This window comes from Marmota flaviventris, chromosome 1 (genome assembly GCF_047511675.1).
Source record: "Marmota flaviventris isolate mMarFla1 chromosome 1, mMarFla1.hap1, whole genome shotgun sequence".
Lineage (NCBI taxonomy): Eukaryota > Metazoa > Chordata > Mammalia > Rodentia > Sciuridae > Marmota > Marmota flaviventris.
In genome coordinates, this window is record NC_092498.1 from 136,646,466 (window position 1) to 136,670,972 (window position 24,507).

Consider the following 24,507-nt stretch of genomic DNA (forward strand, 5'->3'; position numbering starts at 1 on the left):
CAAAATACCAAGAATCACCTGGAGGTGGGTGATGGCTGTCCTCTGGAGCAAACTCTGCCTTGCCCCACAGGTCACTCTCTAGCGCCTTTCCAGTGCTGAGGCCAAGCCAAACAGTTTAAAACTCATATGGTTTTCATAGTAAGTATTTCTCTATAACTGTGACTTTATCAAAAATAGGAAAATAAAATATATAAAAGGTCCTCTTGGACTTACAGATGGCCCATTTTATTTCCTGGTCCTTATGGGGATTTACGTGTAATCCTAACCCAGATAAAGCAATGTTAAGAGGAGAAAGGTCTTAACAGGAAAACTTTACAGAGGGTAATTTGGCAAGTTCTAGTGCACATGCAGAAAACAATTCTCAAGCCACTTTTGATCTATAGGGAAAGTCTCAAAGAAGGTCACTTTCCCCGATGATTCCTCCCTTTCATGTATGAAGTAAAGATACAGAATCATGGTTCCATACATGGACATAGTTAGGATTCTTAAGACCATCTGATCCTGCACTTTCCAAGTCACATTCCCTAAAAATAATGTGGAAAGTCTAAATTGTTTCAATATTAAACAAACAAACAAACAAACCACAGCTCTGTTAAGATATAATTTACATACCATAAACTTCACCCTTTATAATTTACATACCATAAACTTCAACCTTTAAAAATGTTCAATAGCTTTTGGTATATTCACACCATTGCCACTCTAATTTTACAACATTTTCAACATCTCCTCAAAAATATGTACCCTTACTGTGTCCAGTGGCACATTCCTATAATCCCAGCAACTTGGGTGACTGAGGCAGGAGGATTGCTAGTTCAAGGCCAGCCTCTGCTACTTAGCAAGGCCTTAAGGAACTCAGTGATGCCCTGTCTCAAAATAAAAAACAAAAAGGGATGGGGATGCAGCTCAGTGGTAAAGCATCCCCAGTATCCAAAAAAGAAAAGGAAAAAAAAGTATCTAGGGATCCAGGGGATGGGGACGTAGGTCAGAGGTAGAGTGCTTGCCTGCTTGCCTTATATGTACAAGACCTAGGGTTCAATACCCAACACCACAAAATTGTAACAAAACAAAAATATTAACAGGGACTAACCATTCTCTCTTCTCTTAAGCCCCCAGTAACCACTTTCCATTTCTGTTGATTTTCCTACTCTAGACAGTTCATATCAATGGGATCACAATATGTGGTCCTTCTGTGTCTGGCTTCCTTCACTCCCCATAATGTTCAAGGTTCATCCATGTTGTAGCCATGTATCAGAGTTTCACTTCAAGTTGTTTTCAATTGTTTTGTTTTTTGCTTTTGTTTTAGTTTTTGTGGTGCTGGGGATCCATCCCAGGGCCTCCTGCATGCTACCCAAGTGCTCTACCACTGAGCTACAGTTCCCAACCTTGGATTTTTTTTTTCATTCTTTTTTTTTTTTTTTGCAGGGGGGGGGGGTACCAGGGATTGAAATCAGGGGTACTCAACCACTGAGCCACATCCCAGCCCTTTTTTTGTGTTTTATTTAGAGACAGGGTTTCACTGAGTTGCTTAGCAACTCACTTTTGCTGAGGCTAGCTTTGAACTCTCAATCCTCCTGCCTCAGTCTCCTGAGCCGCTGGGATTACAGGCCTGCACCACCACACCCAGCTAAATATTTTTAAAGTATATATTTCTTTGATCAAGTCACAATGGACATTCGTTAAAATATGATGCTTTTTTCATTTTCTCTAACATGTTATGAACATTTTCAAACATACTGGAAAGTTGAAAGAATTATCCAATGAACACTCATGTAACCACCATCTGGATTCTGTGTCAACATTCTTTTTTTTTTTTTTTTTAAAGAGAGAGAGAGAGAAATTTTTAATATTTATTTTTCAGTTGTCGGTGGACACAACATCTTTATTTTATGTGGTGCTGAGGATCGAACCCAGCACCCTGCGCATGCAAGGCGAGCACATTACCGCTTGAGCCACATCCCCAGCGCCTCTATGTTAACATTCTGACATACTTCCTTCATCACAATCCATCAGTCCTTGCATCAATCCATATTATTTTATTTAAGCAGTGGTTCTCAAAGGGTACGTAAGACCCTTCTAGGAGCCCACGATATCAAAACTATTTTATTTTTATTTTTATTAGTTGCTGATGGACATTTTATTTTACTTATTTATATGTGGTACTGAGAATCAAACCCAGTGCCTCACACATGCTAGGCAAATTTTCTACCAAAGAGCTACAACCCCAGCCCCCTCAAAACTATTTTCAAAGTAATACTAAGAAGTTCTTTGTCTTTAATGCTCATTCACTGCAGAGTATGCGGTACAGCTTTCCAGACAAGTAGTTGCAGTTTGCTTGGGATTTTTTTGGTACTGAGGATTGAACCCAGGGTTCCTACCACTGAGCCACATCTTCAGGCCTTTTTATAAAGTTCCTTAGGATTTTCACTAAATTACTTAGGCTGGCCTCAAATCCACCTGCCTCAGCCTTTGGAGCTATCGGGATTACAGGTATGTGTCACCATGCCTGGCTAATGACTTTATTTTTTAAGTGCTTAATAAATAGTTTAAATTTTTCTCAGAGTTGGTTTTTAATATGGTTATATATAGATATAACCTGCCAGGCATGGTAGTGCAGACCTACATTCTCAGCTGCTCAAGAGACTGAGGCAGGAAGACTGCAAGATTGAGACCAGCTTCAGCAATTGCAGTAATTATTTAAAAATAAAAAGGACTGGAGATGCAGGTCAGTGGTAAAACATCCTGGAGTCAATCCTCAATACCAAAAGAAAAAGAAAAAGATATAGCCCACATATACAAAAAGAGTAAAGCAGTCCCAAGACCAAAAAGTTTGTGAGACACTAATTTAAAGCATTTCAGAGTAGAACGTAGACAGAGTACATCATCACTTCATCCCTAACATCTTAGCATGCATAACACCAACTACAGTTTAATATTTGTCCCTGGTTTTTGGTTTTGGTAGGAACTGCATAGAATAAAATGCACAAGTCTTTCATTCTTTCTGGTGTAAGGTATTGAGCCCAGGGCCTCATGCATGCCTTTTAAATTTTGTACTTATTTATTTGTTTTTATTCTCATTTTGGCAATGGGGCTTGAGCCCAGAAGCACTTTATCATGGAGCCACATCCCCAATCCTTTATTTTTTGAGACAGGATCTTACTAAGTTACTCTTTTTTTATGAGCTGTAAAGTCTTCACTATTACCCAAATGGGATTCTGCATACTCTGTCTGAGAATCAAAGGCTAACAACAAGGAATCCTGTTTCTATATTCCTATACATAACCACACCCATCTGAGTTAAAAAAAAAAAAAACATTCAGGATTTACGGTAGTACAGATCACAGGATAAAAACCCTTCTGTTCAGAAGGCAAGTTTCAAACCCCAAAGCCCCACCACCCATCCAATCATCCAATGTCCTGCTCAGGAGGCACATCAAAGGGAAGAGGACAAGATGGTACAGCATGGCCAGAAGACGGAACCCAGGTGCATGGACCTGGGCCTCCCACACTGACAGCCCCTCTCATCCTTTGTCATACCTTGTCACACAGCCCAAGTCCCAGCTGTCAGGAAAGCCTTGGGCAACAAAATTTTCTGCACTGAGGTGTTCTCAGCACAAATATACCAGCCACACAATGCAGGTTCCCTATTTCAGTCATGGCTCTAGAAGCCAGGCCCCAAAATGCCCAGTCATCACTGACTCCTTGCTTTCCTTCGCCCCCCCCCCAGGTCCAATTCACCAGCAAATCCAAAGACCACCTTGAGTCCATCCACTTCTCACACTCCACCTGACACGGAGTGTCCCAGAACAGAGAGTAACGGCCTCCAACTGGGATCCTCGCTTCTCTGGCACCCTAGAGACTACTCTACTAGTTTCCTGTGAACTAATCTACAGATGAGCCACCATGAGCTGCTCGATGAAGACAAATTAATATTCCCAGCACAGTGAGAAATGTGCTAACTCCCCACCACAACCAACAAGTTCCCTTGCCTTCTCAGGTTTATCTCCTACACCCCATCTGCCCTCAACCTCATCATACTGGCCTTCTTTCTAACCTGGGCTGCTTCCTTCCATGCCTGCCTCCTACTTGCCACACATGTTTTGGTTTAATCTAAAATGTCACCTCTTCAGAAGTCTTTTCCAAGCAGTCCAAAGTATCTGCCCACTCTCCCTGCACCCATCACTTCTATCCTTCATTTTGTTTTATGGTCTTGGCTACATTCAGAATATCAAGATCTGATTTGCTGACTGACTCTCCCACTAGAGTGGAAGTTCCATGAGGGGAGATGATAAATCTGTCTTGTCTACTACTGTGTCCCCAACAGCTGACCTGTGCCTGGAACACAAGAGGCCCAATGAATACTTGTTGGGGGAATAAGCATTTGAGCTTGGGGCAGCTAAGCCAAGACCACAACCAAACATATGCTGTGGCCTGTGAGGTTCTGCTCAGAGAAAGAGCCAGTCAGCGTCCCTCAAATGTCTGAATTGGAGTCTACAGGGCTAATTTAATTAGACAACTGGCAAAGAGCACTAGTAATAACAGGAAACTCTGAGTGAGGTCCACATGTGAAAACACAGGCCCTAGGGAGCTTAAGGTGGCAGACATGGAGGCTCCCATAAGCAGAGGAGCAGAGAGAAGAAACAGCAGCAGGTGAGAGTGCCAACAGGCAGCAGGAATGACATCACCAAGGAAAGTGGTGCCTACGAGGAGGCGAGGACTGCATGGTGGTCCATCAGTAAAGAGGGGCATCACCCCTGCTGACCACTAAGGCTGCCAGGGACCAGCACCAGTCTCCGCTGCCCTCCAGTAGTTCTCACATTAAACCCAGGGGTGCTTTATCACTAAGCTACATCCCCAGCCCTTTTTTTTGGGGGGGGGGAGCGGGAAAGGGTCTTGCTAAATTGTGGAGGCTGGCTTTGAACTTGCAATCCTCTTGCCTCAGTCTCCCAAATTGCTGGGATTACAGGCGTGTGCCACTGTGCCCAGCCTGATCCTTTCAATAAACCCCTATCCTATAGGCACACAGCCCAAAGAGCCCTGTCTAAACCCAGTCCTGGGACCTGGAATTCTAACCATAGATGAGGGATCTCCAACAAAAGACAGAAAAGAATCACTGGAGACACAGGACTTCTAGACTGCACATTTTATACCCAAGAGTTTATTCAATTTCCAGGAAGGGGCTGGGTGTCATGGCACATGCCTACAATCCCAGCAACTTGGAAGGATGAAGCAGGAGGATCACAAGTTCAAGGCCAGCCTCAATTTATCAAGGCCTAAAGCAAGTTAGCAAGACCCTGTCATAAGATAAAAAATAAAAAGGGCTAGGGCTAGGGACATAGTTGGACCCCTGGATTCAATATCTAGAATCAAAAAAAGAAAAGTAAAAGAAAGAAAAAGAAATCTGAAGAAGGGGCACTCATGCTCTGAATTTTTCATTAGCTTCTATATCCCTACAAAATAAATCAGATTGGGGCTGGGATTGTATCTCCATGGTGGAGCACATGCCTAGCATGCACTGAGGCCCTGGTTCTGATCCCCAGCAACAATAAAAAAGTCTATTGACTTTCCATAATATCCTCCTATGGGAATTATAACAGGCAGGGGAAAAAACAAGGACACAATCCACTGTATAGACTTTTCTTTGACCAGGGCCCTTCTATTGCTACAGCCCCCTGGAGCCCAGTACACTCAGCATAATCAATATAACCCTGGGGTGGGTTTGCCAATGAGGGAAAAGAACTTAAAAGACTTTCATACCATGATTGGGTGCTTAACGTTTCCCCCAAGAAACTTCTGAATCAGGTGCCACAGCTCACACCTGTTATCCCCCCTACTCAGGAGGCCGAGGCAGAATTGCAAGTTTGAGGTCTGCCTGGATAACTTAGCAAAACCTTGTCTTAAAACAAAAACAATTTAAAAAAACAAACAAACAAAAAAAAAAAAACAATCATAGAAAGAATCTACAACATAGCAGCTGTTTAGTTAGTATGAGTTTTCTTATATTGCCCTACCAAATAAACCCTTTTACTTCTTCTCTTCCTTAAAATATTTTTTTTAGTTGTCAATGGGCCTTTATTTTATTTATTTATATGCGGTGCTGAAAATCAAACCCTCACACATGCTAGGCAAGTGCTCTACTATTAAACTACAACCCCAGTCCTCTAACTTCTTTTTTCAGACTCTCTTTCCCCAATTTTATCAACCATTCTTTGCCCTTCCATTGAGCTAGCAATTAACTACTCAACCTCTACATAAAAATAGAAATTTGGTTCTGGACTACTGAAGGGCAGAAAATAGGTAAGAAGAATAGTGGGGCTTCCCACTGGGAAAGAGAATCCAAGACTTTTGACAGTTAATACAGGGAAGGGGAGATAAGCATTGAACCTGACTGATGTCAGCAAAACTGTCCACATAGATACTAGTTATAGCATTGCACATACTCTCAGTACAGTGTAGACACTTCCTCAGCAAGGCATTAGACCTGGTTCACATTGTTACAGCCCTTACTAACTGCTGTCATTGCTGTGTCTGTCCCACAACTAGCCTTCTATGAAACTCCTTTAGAGATTGACATTTTCATCTCTGTAGCCACAGCTCCCATCTCAGTGCTTGTATGTGCAAACACATATACACATACACACACCTTTTCCTTTTTTTGATGGTGGTGGTATTGGGATTGTACCCAGGGTCTTGTACGTGCCAGACAAGTGTTCTACCACTAACCTACATCCCCAACTTTTTTTTTCCTTTTTTTAAATGTTAAGACAGAGTCTTGCTAAGTTGCCCAGGCTGGTCTTGAATTTGTGATCTTCCTGCCTCAGTTTCCCAAGGCGCTGTGATTACAGGGATGTGTAACTACACTTCCACCACCTTTTAGAGGCAGGGCCTTGCTATGCTGCCCAGGCTGGTCTTCAACTTCTACACTCAAGGGATACATACTCCTGCCTCAGACGCCAGAGTGCTGGGACTACAGGCACGTGCCACCATGTGCAGCTAGTGCACACTATCCAATAATTAAAGGTTAAAGACAGAACAAGAGAAGAAGAATACCTTAACTTTTTTGTGGAAGCAGCAGAGTAAAACTCAGCTGGGCATGGCACACACCTGCGAACCCAGCTACTCAGAAGGCTGAGGTAAGAGGATGGGAAGTTTGAGGCCAGCCTGGGGAACTTAGCAAGACCCTGTCTCAGAATTTAAAAATTTTTAAAAGGGCTAGGGATGTAGCTCAGTGGTAGAATGCTTGCCCAGCATGCACAAAGTCCTGGATTCATCCTCCAGTACCCTGCCAAAAAAGGAGGAGGAGGGGGAGGAGCAAGAGAAAGAGGATGCTGCTTTGAAACTTAAAATTTTAGAGGACATAATGCTCTGTCTTCAGTCCTTGTTATTCCCAAGTCTGATACAGCCTCCCTCCTTAAGCCACGAACAAAGGGTTACCATACCGGGCACACGTGTGGGGACCACATCCTGAAAACTTACATACCAAGGTTACCTTACAGCTCTTAGTCAAAATGTCTCCTCCAATATCCACTTAAGCAGAAAGCTGTTTTCCAGAAAGCTATTTTTATCTTAAAACACATGAAAAGAGTATCTTCTACCTTCTGAAAACTTCATACCAAGGTTCCCTACAAGGAATTAAAAAGTAGAAAAGTGAAACCAAAACTGACCACAAAAAGCTACACACTAGATGTGTTCAGAATCTGTGTGGGGGATGTACATGTGTGACATTCCTTGAAATGTTAAGAGGGCAAGAATCATGAACTATGTTCTAGAGTGCATAGCTCCACTGTGGAGCCTTAGAAAGGACTCAGCCAAATCAAGAATGCTTCTGTTTAGTATTTATTAGGTGGACATTTAAAAACCACCCTAAAAGACACGAGTTGGATACATTTTTTTTTTCTGATTATAGATGAGAAACTTGGGATCCTAGAAAATGTCAGTTGAATGAGAATGCAGAATTGAAATTCCATCATGCTCCACCTGCTATAGTCAGATGGGTAAACCTCCTCTTGCCTATTATTTGCCAGATACCAGGCACATTCACAGACATATCTCAGTTAATACTCATTTCCACCCTGCAGAAAAGTTCTAGCCACCCCATTCCAGAGCAGCAGACAGGAAAGCTTAGGAAAGTAAAGCCACCTGTAGCTCTTCCATGTCCTCTACCACCTACCAATTTTGCCTTGGGTAGAGGCAATTTCTTCCCCTCTAAGATATCCTAACAATTGAACACATATTTTAGGACCAAATCAAGACATTTTGCCACAGGGCTACTCAGCATCTCAGAGTGGGTGGCCATGGATTTTAAAGCCAGCTACAAAGAAAATGGAATCCCCTTGGCACAGTCACCAGGCAGGCCACTGGGCTTGCTCACACTGTCTTCTGTCCCCCAAATACCATATTTCCCCCACCAAAGTCAGCCCTGGTCAGACTTCAGGAGTTAAAGCCTCTCTTGTTTTGGAACAGACCATGTTCGTGATCCCTAGACCACTTCTCAGAACTGGGTGAAAAATAACCACAACTTCCCCTGCACTTGGTTCCTCCCCAAAGACTGTGAACCTCAGCTGGAAACAGCTGGGAGGCAGCAGCTAACAGGAAGCCAAAAAAAAAAAAAAAAGGCACAGAGTGTACCAGGGAGAGTTAGGCAGCTAGAACCAAGAGGCCAGGGGACAGCCAGGACACTGAAGTTAGGAAGGACCCAAGACAGAAACAGTCACATAGAAGAGCAGTTCCAGCTGACATTCCTCTCAGCTGAAGTAAAGAAGAAACCAGGAAAAGCAGTAAAGGCTCTGACCCCACTGAACAGGAAGTCAGACCAGCTCTGAAGCTGAGTCTCTTTCCTCCCTGTCCCCCACCTCAACCTTACTTCTCTGAAAGTCATCTGGTAATCATAGCAAAAGAGCTGAGGTCAAAAACTGCCTTTTCCCCAGCTTTTCTGTCAATCTCTACCAAAATTCCACACTGCCAACTAAGTTCAGGAAAAGCCAAATTGAGCCTCACACAGAGACGTAGAGTATCTTCATGAAAAATTAGTAAGCAGATCCCAGCAGGGGACCTTTGGTGGTGGACAGACCTAGGTGGCAGTAGAAGGAACTCAGGCATAAGGAACAGCAAGAAAAGCAAGAGAGCTAGGGGGGCTAGAAGCTCTGAAAATCAAGGTAAGCACCAAACTAGTGGTGCATTTTGCAATCAAAAAAGGTAACTGAGCAGTGGCCAGTTGCCAAAATATTTTTGAAAGAAATGAAGGGGGGGGGAGCCATTACTGAAATTCTTTGGTGTTATTTAATAAGCCTTTAGGTTATCTAAACAAAGGGCAAAGGGGAGACTAGCTTAATTTTCCTTTTGCTGACCTGACTTGAAGCTTTCTAGCCTGCGCCTCCTGTGACTCAAGCATCATTCTTTCACTGTACATGCAGAAGTTTATATTAAAGTAGAGGATTAAATTTTCTTAATAAGACACATTCCTGTCTTTCACCTCTGGTTTTGTTTGAAAAAGCTTTCTCATAGATTATGCTGTGATCTAGTTGCTTTAATTCCAATGGAAGTTCTCAAAATTTGAGACTGAAGGGTGAACAGAACTGCAACATCAATGCCATTTTTTTTTTTTTAAACAGAACATCTTCTAGGCTCAGTGCCAGCTCAAACTGGCAAGACCTGAGAATCAGAGCAGAGACTGACCAATGTGCCACGTCAGGGGGATAGGTAAAGAAATATGGAACAAGCCATCAGGGAAACCTTCATAAAAGGAAACAGGGGTGAGGGGTCTGTCTCAGCAACATAACAAAGGAACAGGTAGACTAATCATTTATTCCAGAGGAAGAAAATGCCATCCAGAGCTAAGTATATAGCATTTTAAATTCAGGTAAATAATGTTTTAACTTGGATTTATTCAGGGATCACTACTCTTTAAAAAAAAGGAAGAAAGAAAGAAAAAGAAAAAAATAAAGTCTTTCATGCAGAAAGACTGCTTAAACCCAAGAGTTTGAGACCAGCGTGGTTACACAGCAAGGTACCTTCTCAAAAATAAACAAATAAATAAATAAAGGAGAGGGAAATATTTCTGCTCTTCTCTACAGTGTTACTGGAGTCTCATAGGAAACTTTGCCTGTGCTGCCTGTGAAGCAGAGCTAAGTGAGCCAGGGCCACTGCATTTACTAATGCAAGAGATTCAATTCTGTAGGGATCCCATGGGGTGGCGGGGGTGGAGGAGGTTCTGTGCAAGGCTGGGCTGTTCAGGCCAAGGCAGCCAGGGCAAAGAAGTTCTATGATTGAGTGAGAAAAGTCACCTGAAGCAAATGCCTAACATATAACCTGAGGAAGGGAGTGAAGAGTGGAAAGACTTCTTAACCCTTGAGAGGCAGGTATTTCTTTCTGTGACTTTGAAAAAAGAGATGTCTGCTCAAAGCCAAATCCACATGTCAGGATGATATCTGGGATGTGTGCCCTAAACACTGACATCTCCCTCATCTAATGTTTCAGGGACACCCAGAAAACCCTTCAACTTGCCAGGAGAACAGACTGCACCTCCAACCGCTGTAGCTCCAAAAGTCTTCCTAGGAGCACCCAGGGCCCTCCCCAAGGGCTACCCAATAAATAGATTGTGAGGAGGCCCAGACTCCAGGTGCACAGACAATACCAAAAGTAGCTAACATTAATGGAGCTGTACAGGGCTGTAATAAGCGCTTTATCTATCCAATCCATCCCCACAATAGCCCCCTGGAGGCAGATACGACCGTCATCTCCTCTTTATAAAGGAGGAACCAGGCTCCAAGGTGTTACACAATCATTAAATAGTGGAGCCAGCGCCCCAGACACCCTGGACAGGTGGTCTTAATCACCGCTAGGTATTGTTGGAAACACAAAGAGTTTTGGGGAAGGGGTCGACAGAGCTGGGCAACACAAGGTGCAGCCTTACTACAACGGTTTCTGGTCCGAGATGGGGGGCTCCTGGGACACTGGAGTGGGGGGGCCTGGATGGGGAATGTGAAGCCGGAAGAACCCAGGCACTGATGACAGGGGAAGCGGCCAGGACCGCGGCGCCTCTCACAACGTTGGGACTCCCTCCCAAAGAGAAAGCGTGGAGCCAAAGGGACCCCCGGGGTCCCAGCCCTCCACGCTCGTTTTGTCTAAGGAAGGCCCCGGTGAGAGACGGGGCCCGGCCGGGTCCGCGAAGGTCGCCGGGTCCCACCTGTAGGCCAGGGTCATGCACTCGAAGAGCTTGGTCAGCGAGGCATCGATGGACAGGTGGCAGGAGCTGGTCTTGCCGAAGCTGTAGGTCTGGCACGTCTGCTTGTTGACCGTGTCGAAATCGTAGCCCTTCTTAGGCGGGTGCTCGCGGTGCGGCGACGACACCATGAAGTGGCCGCTGTGGATGATCTGCTGGGGGCGCGAGGGCTCCTCGCGGCCCGGCCCGGCCCGGGGCGGCAGTGGCGCAGCGCTCGCGTGGGCCCGGGCCGAGGTGGCCACGCCGGAGGCAGGCGGAGGGGACGGCTCATCCGTGTCCGAGTCGTCGTCGTCCTCAGGCACCTGGGGCTTGAGCAGCACCGAACGGACCCGGCTGCGGGGCCGGCGCGGAGAACACATGAAGACGTCGGCGGCCATGAGGGAAGCCCAACCGCGGGCATCCCCCGGGGGTCCGGGAGACGAGGGACTGCTAGGCTGAGGGGCGCCGGCCCTGCCCGCGCGCGGACTGTCCGCGAGCGCGCGGCGGGGAGGGAGGGGTAGGGCGCCGACCCCGGCGTGACGTCACTGCCGCGCCTCAACCAATCAGATGCCCGCGTCGGCCTCTTAAAGGCGCAAGGGAACTTTTCCTTATCTAGGAGGACAAAAAAAGGGCTACGCCTTCCTGCCCCGCCCCTCTCTACCCCCACCCCTTGGGGCAGGCCGAGAGCCCCCGGACGCCGGGGCCAGGCCGCGCCCCTTGAGGGTGGCTCGGCCTAACAGAAACCTGGCCCACTGGCTGTTCGGGTTCCGCCCCCGCCCCGCCCCGCGCAGCCCAGTGCTGGCTAGAGCGCCCGGCCGCCTAGCTGCGGGCCAAACCCGAGCTCCACGTGGTGGGTGGGGGTGGGGCTCCTCCTCCCCCGCCGGCTTTCTCCTGCGGGGCCCGGAACTGGGTCCTAGACAGCTCCATTCCGAGCTGTTGTGCTGCTGCGGCTACAGTCTTCGTTTTTATTGTCGCTGAGTACCGAAGGGATTTCCCAGATGTGCACAAAAAAACGGGAGCCCTTCTCACGAGACCTGACATCCGCAGAGGTCCAGGTCAAGGCGCCGTCCCAGGGCCACAGCTCTGAGTGGCAGAGCTGGACCGGAGCCCTGCTCCTTCCAGTACAGCTCAAAACACTGTGGGGTTGTTTTCGAGACTGACCGCAGAACCAGCCCCTAAGTAATTCCAAAAAGGGGAAACTCTGAGCCATAGCTTTCTTCTCTGTCAAACTGTAACAATGGTTCACCTTGGGAATATAACCCTCAGTTGCTCTGGGGCTTATTTTTTTCTTTTCCTCTTCTCCCTCTCCGGCTCCCTAACCTGGGGGCGGGAAACTATTTACCTTGAGTTATCGGTGCGCCAAAGGAAGGAGAAGTCTACCAGAAGATCTAGGAAGTGAATATCTCCCAGATTATGACTTAGCTCCACACACAGGCCTGTAATACCAGCTACGCAGGAGGCTAAGGAGGAGAATCGCAAGTTCAAGGCCAACCTCTGCAAGTTAGGGGGACCCCAAAATAAATAAAAAGGGCCAGAGGCATATCTTAATGGTATAGCTCCCCTCCTTTAAATTCCCAGTTTCACAAACTGATAATAGTAATATAATTAAATTATAATTCATTAAGATCATTTTCAATATTTCCATTATTTCAACCACGAAAAATATTTTGTGCTTTTTTTTTTTTGGCGGGGAGAGGGGGTGCTAGGGATGAAGCTAGGGCCTCTGGTATGTTAAACACAAACTTTCACTGAGCTACATGCCCATCATATTGTGTGCCCTTGATCCAAATTGTACACTGATGAGTTCTATACCTTTATTGTTCCAGTATTTCACTTTCCTCACTTCCTGCCCACATTTGCTTAACTTTTTTTTCAGAGGAGGGGGTTGTCAGTATAATTAGTGATAATATAATAACTAAATTCCACTTTGATTTCCTCTTTATATTTTTGTGTATGGTTTGAGTTTTAAAGATTGTTACAGATGAAGGGACCCTTTAATTCTTCAAGATGATAATATTACCTTTTTTGGTTTTTTTTTTTTTAAGAGAGAGTGAGAGAAAGAATTTTAATATTTATTTTTTAGTTATCGGCGGACACAACATCTTTGTTTGTATGTGGTGCTGAGGAGCTGAGGATCCAACCCGGGCCTCATGCATGCCAGGCGGGCACGCTACAGCTTGAGCCACATCCCCAGCCCTGGAGATAGGCTCTTGCTATGCTATCCAAGACTGATCTGAAACTTGAGAATTTGACATTACCCAAATTTGACATTACTCCCAAACAGCTGGGATTACAGACATGAACCACAGCTTCTGGTTTGCCTTAGCTTGCTTGCTTGCTTGCTTGCTTGCTTTGATTTTATTTTTTGTAGTACTGGGGATTGAACTGAGGCTCTACCCCAGCACTTTTGAATTTATATTTTGAGACAAGATTTTGAGACAGGGTCTCACTGTGTGCCACTACACTTGGCTCAGATGCAGATTTTTTTCCCCAAATATTTCTAATCCAAGGTTAGTTGAATCCTTGAGTGTAGAACCCACAAAAACAGAGGGCCCACTATATTTTCTGAAATTTTTTTCTTTGACCTACTTTTAGGGAAATTTTACTAAAAGTTTAAATTATGCTTTTTTTTTTTTTTTTAAACTTTCTTAAGAGCATCCTGTCTTGTTTCATGAATACAATATTGACTTTTATTCCCACAACTATTTTGAGTTCATAGTACTGGGGATTGAACTCAGGGGCACTTTACCCCTGAGGTACATCCTCAGCCCTTTTTATTTTTTTATTTTGAGACATAGTCTCACCAAACTGCTAAGGGTCTCACTAAATTACTGAGACTGGCCTTGAACTTGCCATCCTCCTGCTTCAGCCTCCCAAACTATTGAGATTATAGGCATGTGCTAGCCACTGTGCCCAGCTATTTGAAGTCTCTTTTGCTCCCTACATTGTTTATACCCTCATTCCCTCTGCCCTCAACATGAACTCTCTTCATATTGGAAGCTTTAGAGCATCGCACACAAATAAATAAAGTCTATTGACAAAAAAGAAGAAGAAGTATGGAAAGGAGCCATTATGATAACCCCAGCATCATCAATGTGATGGCAGAAGTAAGGCCCATCAATGGCTGAGTCAGTGTGTGGCCAGCAGCCTTTTGAAAGAAGGCTAAATGTGGGTGTCTGAAAGTCTTCTGACGGGAGGGGAGTTCGAGCCATCTAGAAAAGGACCTCCAGTTGTCCTCTGGGAGAGCATGGGTAAGGCTGTGGAATCCCTAGAGCAAGGCCGGGGAAGGGGCCATGAACTTCCTGTTGCTGTGCCCACTGCTGCTGCTGTCACCCTGCTCTCTGTCTGTGGTCACTCCCTTCCTCTCTACTTTCAGCACCACCACCCCCAATTCTGGAGCCTCCCTGATTTGGTTTCTCCAGAAGGGAGCCCTACCATCAGAGGCAGTCAGCAGGACTAGACCCGCTGGGGCTGGGAACCTGACAGACCCTCTGTCCCACATGGGCTTCTAACCTCCTTAGTCCATACAACCTCCCTAGTCCTTTCTTTCTGCCCTCTAAGGTGCCTCCAATTCTAGAGACTCCCTGGGATCTTGGGAGAGGCCTGACCAGCATCTCCTTGGGATCTGCTTTTGCAGGTCTTTGGTTTTATCTTCCTCCACCTTGCAAAGTTCATTTTTTCCTTTTTTTATTTAGAGACAGGGCCTCACTGAATTGCTTAGGGTCTTGCTAAATTGCTGGTTTTGAATTTGTGATCCTGAACTGCTGGGATTACAGTTGGGTGCCACCACGCCCCGCTTGCAAAGTTTATTTCTTTTCTTTTTTTTCTTTTGTGTGTATGTGTGCTCGTGTGTGTGTGTTGCTGGGGATTGGGGATTGAACCCAGGGCCTTCTGCATGGGAGACAAGCACTCTAGCCCCAGCCCCCTGCAAAGTTCATTTCTATTCCTCCATTCTCCTTCCTACTTTCACAAGGGCTGCAGATAATGCCTGATTTCACTAGCTATGGATTTTCTGCTTCTGCTTATTGCTCTCTTACACCTGGGGGGTGATTTTGGAGAAGGAGGAAGGAGAGAATATACGTTTAACTAACATCTACATGTTTTTTTTTTTTAAAATTATTGACTATTTGCTAACATTTTTTTTTCAGTACTGGGGATTGAACCTGGGGTGTGTTACCACTAAACTTCATTTCCTGTCTTTTATTTTTATTTTTTTTTAATTTTGAATCAAGGTCTCATTAAGTTGCTGAGTCTGATCTTGAACTTTCAATCCTCCTGCCTCCTCCTTCTGAGTCATTGTTGTGGGGCATTGAATCCAGCTATTTGTTAACATTTAAAAAATCATTGACATTTCATATAAACTAGACTGTTAGGACATTCTCAAACGATCAGACTATCTGACAACCCTGGGCCCTTATTTCCCCTAGTAGCTGCTGGAGCCCAGGAGCAACTGTCCCCTCCAAATAAAGTCTGTATTGAGAAGTTTTCCCCAGTCCCCCCCACTCCCTAATGCCTTGGTCTATTGGGCTTATTTACATTACCTGCCTGGTTGCCATGGGTGTTTGAGTTTGAAATTCCTGCTAAGCCTCATTGTTAGCTATGTGCCCCTCAGTAAAAAGACAGTGGAAGTTGAGGGATTCTGGGATAAAACTCTCACAATTTGGAGTAATTAATATCTACTTCATAGAGTTGGCAGGAGGACTGAGTCAAAATATATGTATGTAAAGGACTTTATAAACAGTGCCTGGAACAAGAGTATATGGCCCTAAGTTTTTGATGGTTATATAAAGGGATCATTCATAAAATGCTCTTTATTTTTTTGCACACAGTTCCAGAGTCTTTTGTATTGGGAATGGAACCCAGGGCGTCTTACATGCCAGACAAGCACTCTATCATTGAGCTACATCCCCCAACTCTTTTTTTTTTTTTTAATTTGAGACTGGTCTCACTAAATTTCCCAGGATGGCCTCAAACTTGAAATCCCTCCACCTTATTGGGCGTAGTGGTGCACACCTGTAATCCAGTGACTTAAGAGGCTGAGGCAGGAGGATTGCAAGTTCCAGGCCACCCCAGACATTTTAGCAAAACCCTGTCTCAAAATAAAAACATAAAATAGACTGGGGAGAGAGTACTCAAAAAAAAGAAAAAAAGACAGCTGGACCCACATGAACCCCATTTCAATCAATCAATATTATCATTCAATCATTTAATAAGTGCCTTCAATCTGGCTTTTTTCACTTAGCATAATGCATCTGAGGTCTTTCCCTGTTGTATGTCTCTGTCATTCATTACTTTTTTTTCCCTTAGTACTGGGGATTGAACTCAGGGTCACTCAGCCACTGAGCCACATCCCCAGCCCTATTTTGTATTTTGTTTAGAGTCAGGGATCTCCTTGAATTGCTTAGCTGCTCCTTGAGTTGCTCACTGTTGCTGAGGCTGGCTTTGAACCTGCAATCCTCCTGTTTCAGCCTTTCGAGCTGCTGGGTATAGTTCATTACTTTTTATTTCCGAGTAGTACTTCATTTCATGAATATGCTATAGTTTTTCTATTCACCAGGAAAGGGCCATTTAGTTTTGTCTAAATTTTAGTGATTATGAATAAGCCCACTGTGAACATTCCCATCTATTTACCTCTTAGGTAAATATTTGGAAGTGGGGCTACTGAGTCATGGGGTAAGTTTATATTTCATTTTATAAGAATCTGCCAAACCTCCTCCTCCTCCTCCTCCTGCTCCTCCTCCTCCTTCTTCCTCCTCCTCCTCCTCCTCCTTTCTTCTTCTTCTTTCTTCTTCTTCTTCTTAAATTGAAACCAGGACCACACACATGAGTTCTCTACCTTGGAGCTACATCCCCAGCCTTTTTTATTTTATTTTGAAACAGTCTCGCTAAATTGCCCAGGCTGGCCTCAAATGTACAATCCTCCTGCTTCAGACTCGTGAGCAGCTGATATTGCAGGCTTGTGCCACCAAAATTTACCCAAGGCTTCCAAATGGCCACACAGTTTACATTCCATTAGCAGGGCGTGAAAGTTCTGCTTGCTCTGCAAGACTGTTCATGACATGGTCAGTCTTTTTAAACATCCTACCAGGTGGATCAAGGATCTCGCTGTGGTTTTAATTTGCACTTCTCTAATGCCTAATGATGTTCAGCATCCTTCATGTGCTTATTTACTTCCCATACAATTTCTTTGATGAAATGTCCATGCAAATATTTTGAACATGAGGAGAGATGTTTGCTCTGTTATTATGGAGTCTTGAGTGTTTTTTATATATTCTGGTTACAATTCCTTTGTCAGATAAGTGTTTTGCAAAAATTGATCTGCCAGTCCGAGGCTTGTCTTTTCATTCTCTATACAGTGTATTTAGCAGAGCAGAAGTTTTTAACTTTAATAAAGTCTAATTTATTCATTTTTTCCTCTTGCAGTTATTGCTTTGATATCATATCTTAAAAACAAACAAACCAACCCAGCTTTACCGGGTACCATGGTGCACGCCTATAATCCTGGCAACTCACGAGGTACAGCAGAAGGACTACAAGTTCAATGTCAGTCTGGGCAACTTAGTGAGACCCTGTCTCAAAACAAAAAAAAAAAAAAAAGGGCTAGGAATGTAGCTCAGTGGGAGAGAGTCCCTGGATTCAATCTCCAGTACCAAAATTAGTTAATTAAATTTAATTTTTTAATATTTATTTTTTAGGTGTAGTCGGACACAATACCTTTATTTTATTTATTTATTTTTATGTGGTGCTGAGGATGGAACCCAGGGCCTCGCACGTGCTTGGTGAGTACTCTACTACTGAGCCCCAACTCCAGCAAATTTAATATTTTAAAATATTGTTTTAGTTGTCAAAGGTCCTTTATTTTATTTATTTATCTGCGGTGCTGATACTTAAACCCCGTGTCTCACACATGCTAGGTAGTGCTCTACCATTGAGCTACAACCGCAGCCCTTAAATTTAAATTTTTTAAAAAAGTTTTGCTTAGATATGAAAAATTGTTCTCTATATGTGTAATAAGAATTGTAATGCATTCCACTATCATATTTTTTAAAAAAGGAAGAGAAAAAAAAGTTTTGCTTAACCCCATGTCACAAAGATTTTCTTCTATGTTTTCCTCTAGAATTTTTAGATTTGTGTATTACATTTTGGTCTGTGGTCTCTTTTGAGTGCAGTTGCAATAAGGTACAATGTATTAATTAGGTCATTATTTTTGCATACAGATATCCAGTTATTCCAGCATCACTTGTTGTGTGTTTGTAATTGTTATTAACAATAATAGTTTCTCCCATTTATAAATCCTATAAAGTGTTCTGGGGCAGGGACTGTTCTGGCTCCACCTTTCCTTGAGCCACCTGCCCCAAGTGCCTGTCCTTGAGCCTAACAGCTGGGCCTTCTGCAGTTCTGGGCTGACAGAGGGGTTTGTTTCTGGCCTCTGTACCTCTTCTCTCTCTTCCTGAAATCTCCTGGATAAAACAAACCGTGAAAGGGCAGGGGTGGCCTCGCGGTCTGGCAATGACCCTTTGAAAATAAACAAGTGCAGAAACTGAAAGGCAGCGGCCACCTCTGGGGACTACTCGGAGAAAGAGTTCAGGGCCAGTGCATCCGCCGCGCGTGGCTCGGCAGGCCTGAGCGGGCGGCAGGGCGGATACGCAAAGCCAAACAGGATCCCGATAATTCCAGAGGTTCCCTCTGGCCAGAGAGACCCCGATGCCTTTACAGAGAGCACCTGATGGTAGGCTCCTTGATGGTTTGCCCAGGACACCTAACACATCCTCCTCTTCCTCATCCCCACACAACCCTGGGAGGCAGGCAGGGCAGCCGACATTACCCCTGTCTTCAGATAGGGAAATTGAAGCACAGGTGTGTGAAGAAATAGAGGAGTGTGGGTTTGGGATTTTAAAAATAGTCTGGAGAGGTACTATTTATTTATTTTTAATTTAAAAAAATTGGGGGGGGGTGCTTGGGGATTCAACCTAGGCAGGGGCACGTTTTAACACTAAGCTACATCCCCCAATTATTATTATTATTATTATTATTATTATTATTATTATTATTTTTATTTTTTTTGTAATTTTTGAGACAGGATTTCACTAAATTGTTGAGAATCTCACTTAAGTTGTTGATGCTGGCCTTGAACTCCTGCCTCAGCCTCCTGAGTAGCTGGGATCACAGTCATGTGCCACTGTGCCTGGCTAAGGGGGTATATTTTACATCCCTTTAAATTCACCCATTTAAAATGTTCAATTCATTGAGGTTTAATAAATTTCCGTGGTTGTACAATCATCCTCACAATCCAGTTTTGGAGTTTCATCACCCAAAAACATTCCCTCATGGCACTTCACAGTTAAACCCTGTTCCCAGCCTCAGGAAAACTAGGGTTTCCTTTCTGTTTCCACTGTTTTGCTTTTTATAGAAATTTCATATAAATGGAACCATACAGTACAGGTCATTCATTCCTCCATATAGATGGGATTGGTTCTAGAATCTCTGTATATGCCAAATCCAAGGATGCTTAAATCCCTGTGGTCCTCTGAGTCTTCAAGTTTCACATCCTCAGGTGCACGGGGCTGACTGTGTATACCCACGGTGGGATTTCAAGCCAGAATCTAACAGGACAGTAAACACACCTTTAATGACAGCTCTCCACTTGCTGGTCATTATCTTCAAGCCTCAGTTTTCACATCTATAAAATGAAGCTCTGAATCTGTCCCTCTCTCAGGATAGAAGTCAGGGTGCAATGAGATCATGGAGGTCCAGGATTTTGCATGGATTATTAACGGTCCTTTCCACCTGAAAAGTGGGTAAGTACACTGGAGTATACTGGCCCCCTAGAATGTTCTCCAACAATGAGGATGAATGGACTCTAATGACATGAAGCAATGTTGGTGAATCTCATGTGATGAGGGCTGTGGATGTGGCTCAGTGGAGGGAAGCTCTCCTAGCATGTGAGAGACCTGAGTTCTGTCCCGGATACTGCAAAACCCAACACAAATGAGCTTGTGCTTTGTGATTCCATGAATATAAAACTCAAAACCAGGCAAAATAAATATGTGCAAGGAGAAAAGTCAGGGTAGCAGCTACCCTTGGAGGGGAAGTGACTGGAGGAGGATAGGATAGGGACTTTGGGGGGTGATACTCTGTTTTTTTGATTTGGGTGGTGATAATGTAAAGCAGTTGTGTTAGGGTATATATGAAGATTCATTGAGGCTGGTGGTGTAGCTCAGTGGCAGAGTGCTTGCCTTGCATGTTTGCGGCCCTGGGTTTGATCCCCAGCACTACAAAAGAAAAAAAAAAATTCATTGGGCTATATCCTTACATGTCAATAAAAATTTCAGTAAAGTCTTGCATGGTGCCTAGCACATAAGAGGTAATTGTTATTATTCTTTCAACAGGAAAGTGTAGTCTAGGGCAAGCGTTGGCAAACCTCTTCTGTGAAGGGCCAGATGGTAAATATTTTTCACTTCAGGAGCCATCGAGTTTCTGTTGCAATTACTCTACAGTTGTATGGTGAAAGCAGACGGGGACAATATGTAAATGAGTGAGTATGGCTGCATTTCAATAAAATTTCTGATCTAGAGGAAGACAGGCTAGTTTCTAGACCCTCCTTACTGTCCCTATGGTCATTCCCCGACCTTGGTTTTTCTTTTCTGTATAATGGAGAGACTGATATTCTGCTCTAAGCTACCATTCGGGGTTGCAAGCAGGTCAAATGAGCTCATCGCCCTGGGAGCCCGAGGGAGAAAGGAGCAGGATTAAGAGCCTCTTGAGGTTCTTTGTTGCAAAGCAGCTTGCTATTTCTGCCAAGGTCTGGAAAGAGAAAACTGTGGACCCCAAGCCTGCCAGTGCATCCTCCAAGCTCCAGTGGCTCAGGGGGTATCCCAGAGGGAAACAGGATCTACAGACTTGGCACCATATCTTTGTCCTTGCCTCCCTGAGGCCTCTCCCCAGAGCCCTTGGAGAGAACATTGGTGAAGAGCTGGAAAAATGAGTCTCCAATGGGCCATTCCACGGAGATCAGGGCCCTGAAGCACTCTGTGGGTGGCTTCCCTGAGCGGCCAGCGCCTGGGTCAGGGATGTGTTGCTCAGGCCCTTCCCCAGCCAGGAACGGCTTCCCTCTGCCTGTTTTCTGGTGGGCTTCCACTCATCCCACAAGGACTGACTCATCTGAGATGTGCTATGTGGACAACTCCAGTGTCGATCATTTGGAGAAAAGGTGGGTCTTCCAGGAGCAAAATGTGACTCTGAGAGGCAAGTTCAAGGCAGCTAGAGATGGGCAGTTCTTCTCCTTCCCTGGCCTCATGACCTCAGAGCTGGACTTCCACATGTGTTTGGTGATAATAACTATAATAGCAATAAAAATAACAACTACTATTTGAGACTTACTGTGTGCCAGGACCTGTTCAGAGAACTTTACGTATATTAATACACTTAAGCTTCACAACAATGCTAGTATAGGCACTGTTATACTCCCCATTTTACAGATGAGGAAACTGGGGCCTGCGGAGATTAAGATACTTGCCTGAGGTCACACAGCTCTGGAAAGGTGGAGCTTTGGAAACTGAAGGTTTTAGAAGGTCCAAAATAGGCCCATGTTACCCTCTGCTTATTTCTTTGTCATCAGCTGGGAAATCTCCAAGTCCTTGACACATGGGAGCACTAAAAAGGGAGTGACTTAGGAAAGGGACAGAAACTTCCTCAGAGAGAATGGCATTCAGTCAGGAGTCTGAGCTACATTTCCCATAGAAAGGGCTCCTGGATTTGTCAAGGACACCCTTTGAGCCCTGGGATGGAGGGTGGGGGCTCACCTGGGGAAAAGACCCAGTGTAAACTGACTTAACCATTCAAGGGTATTTATTATCTCACAAAACTGAAAAGTTCAGGGGGAGGGCTGGCTTCAGGGTCGGCTGGAGCACAGTGCCCCAGAGTTACTGTCGGGAAGCTCACACTCACTCAACTCTTTCCTGTGTTGGCCTCATCATCAGTCTTCCCTGGATATGGGTAAAGACAGCCCCAGCAGCTCACACCTCGGTGAGCCCCCACCCCACCATGCTCCAACTGGACTTTTCCCCACCAGTTCCACAGAAATCCCAGGGCTGACTGTCATTGGACCACTGTGGGTCATGTGCCCACTTCTGAACCAATGGCAGAAGGCTGGGGGTGGAACCGTACTGATTGGACACGTCTGGTTAACCCAGAATCGCCGGCTTCACTTAAAAGAGCCTGAATGAGGGCGACCCCTAGTGGAAGAAGAGGGAAATGCAACTGGACAAAGCCAAGGGTTGTCCACCGAGTCTTTGGAGTAAAACGTGTGTTCCTCACCCAAAAGAGCTTGGAAGGGAGGTTAGATTTGGCCTTTAGGATTTGCAGTCTATCGTCAGCCTCACCATAGACCTCCATGACACCACTGGCTTGCTCTAGACTTGGGGCTGAGCTTTCTCAGCCTGCCTCCCCCAGCCCACCAGTCCCCTCTCCACCCACCTGGCTGCAATACTGATTGCTTTCAACATGTCACTCAGGGGCACAAGGGCCCTCTTGCCAAAGCTGGCCTCCTGCTTGTCCTATTGTTCCAGTTTCTAAGCTGCCCTGTCCCTACCTCCAGGGTGGCCTTTTTCAATTCCATGCTATTGGCTGGCAACACTATCCCTAGCCCAGCAGATCCCTGGCTCAGAAACCATCAGTCACTCTTTTACGTCAACAGGAAAACTGGATTCCTTAGCCTGAAGTTCATCCACCATCCTAGGAGCTCCCCTGACCCCTGCCATCAAAACGCAGGTCTCCCTTTTCCCAAACTGTGCTAGGCACTGTTCTCAGTGCGCCAGGGCACCTTTCTGCCCAGGAGAGAAGGGTCACCTTTGAGTCATTGCTGCTCAGGGTCCAGCACACAGACAGTGCTCAGTAAATGCCTATAAAGCCTTCCTTTTCCACTCTCATGCATGACTGCTCCTTGATGCAGATGGCAGAAGTCACTCAGCTCCAAAGAGACAGAGATGCCAAGTGACATTGAAAGTGAAACAGAATGACTGGGAGAGCAGAGATTAGGGACTGCAGACATGGGTGGCAGAGATCCACAGAGAGATGAGTCTGGATGGGGACAGATAGCAGGGAGGACAGAAACTGTGATATGCCAGCCAGCTAAAGCTTTTTATTTTTTTCCGTTAAGCAAACAAGGCCCCTGTGATTTGTGTTTTGTCTGTCTGAACTTTCCATATCAGGAGTTAATTTAGCTGAGCGACCAATTCTGGTAAAAACAAAACAAAACAAAACAAAAAACGTTGAAAAAGATCAGGGTGGGTCAGAGAGGCAGACGGAACAAAAAGGAGTGTTTGCCTCCGGGTCAGCTCTGTAGGGAGACTTGGCTCAGACCTTCTAGAACAATATTCCCTCCCCACTGTATCCAGGAAGCTCACCCAGGGCCAGGGCCAGTTTTCAGCTGGAAGAGGAAGTGAAACCGGACAAGGGGAAGAAAAAGTCAAAGGGGGAGGGGAGTCTCAGCTAGGAGGAAAGGGCCCAGGGAAGGTTCTGGTTCTGGCTACACCACAAGCGACTGGATGCCCAGTTCTAAGTCAAAGACAAGGCTGCAGTCCATCAGCATGTCCACCTCCCCGAGTTCCTCCTGCAGGACAAAGGCTCCCAAAGTCAGGGAAGCAGCAAACTGATGTCCCTGCTGGAGCCCAGGCCTGAGGTATGTGTCAGGTAAGGCTCTTTTATTATTTTTTATGATGCGGGGAATAAATATAGGGAGACACATGCTTGTCTTGCACATGCTAGGTAAGAGGTCTACCGCTGAGTTACAGACCCAGCCCCAGCCCCAGGTGTGGCTTTTAGACTGGGGCTCTGCCTGGCCATATGAGCTGGACCTGCACGAGGTGGTTGATAATACCTGCCCACAGAAAGAGCGTCTAGTGGTTCACCTGACCCCCCGCTGATGCTTAGTGCTAACAGCTCTCCTGACTGTGGACACAAGAGTCCCTGCATGCGATGAGCTCCCCTGAATCAGTACAACCAGGGACATGCACCCATGCAGACACAGCCTTGAGGGCATTCTTGCCAACCACCTGATAGTCTGTGTGGGGCTGAGGATTGAACCTGGGCCCTTGCACATGGCTAGGCAAGTACTCTGCTTTTGAGCTGTTTTTATTTATTTACTCTTTATTATAATGCAACAAAACCATATGTGCTCATGATTTGAAATTTTTTTTTTTTATTTTCTGAAATGGAACCATTGTACATTGTACAAACCATATCTACTGATGGAATAAATAAGTGAAAAATTATACTGCTGTACAACACACCAAAAAAAGAAAATCATT

General features: G+C 45.1%; 1 protein-coding gene across 3 annotated transcripts in view; it reads right to left on the bottom strand.

The window, feature by feature from the left end:
• Window positions 1-11,691, bottom strand: part of Mlxip (MLX interacting protein) — a 56,255-nt gene extending 44,564 nt beyond the window's left edge. For all 3 annotated transcript variants that reach the window (XM_027949169.2, XM_027949168.2, XM_071616504.1), the window contains exon 1: window positions 11,186-11,691. In XM_027949169.2, the coding sequence (XP_027804970.1) occupies window positions 11,186-11,598 (413 nt within the window). In that variant the 5' untranslated portion in view covers window positions 11,599-11,691. The remainder of the gene's footprint in view (window positions 1-11,185) is intronic.
• Between the last annotated feature and the right edge of the window lie 12,816 nt (window positions 11,692-24,507).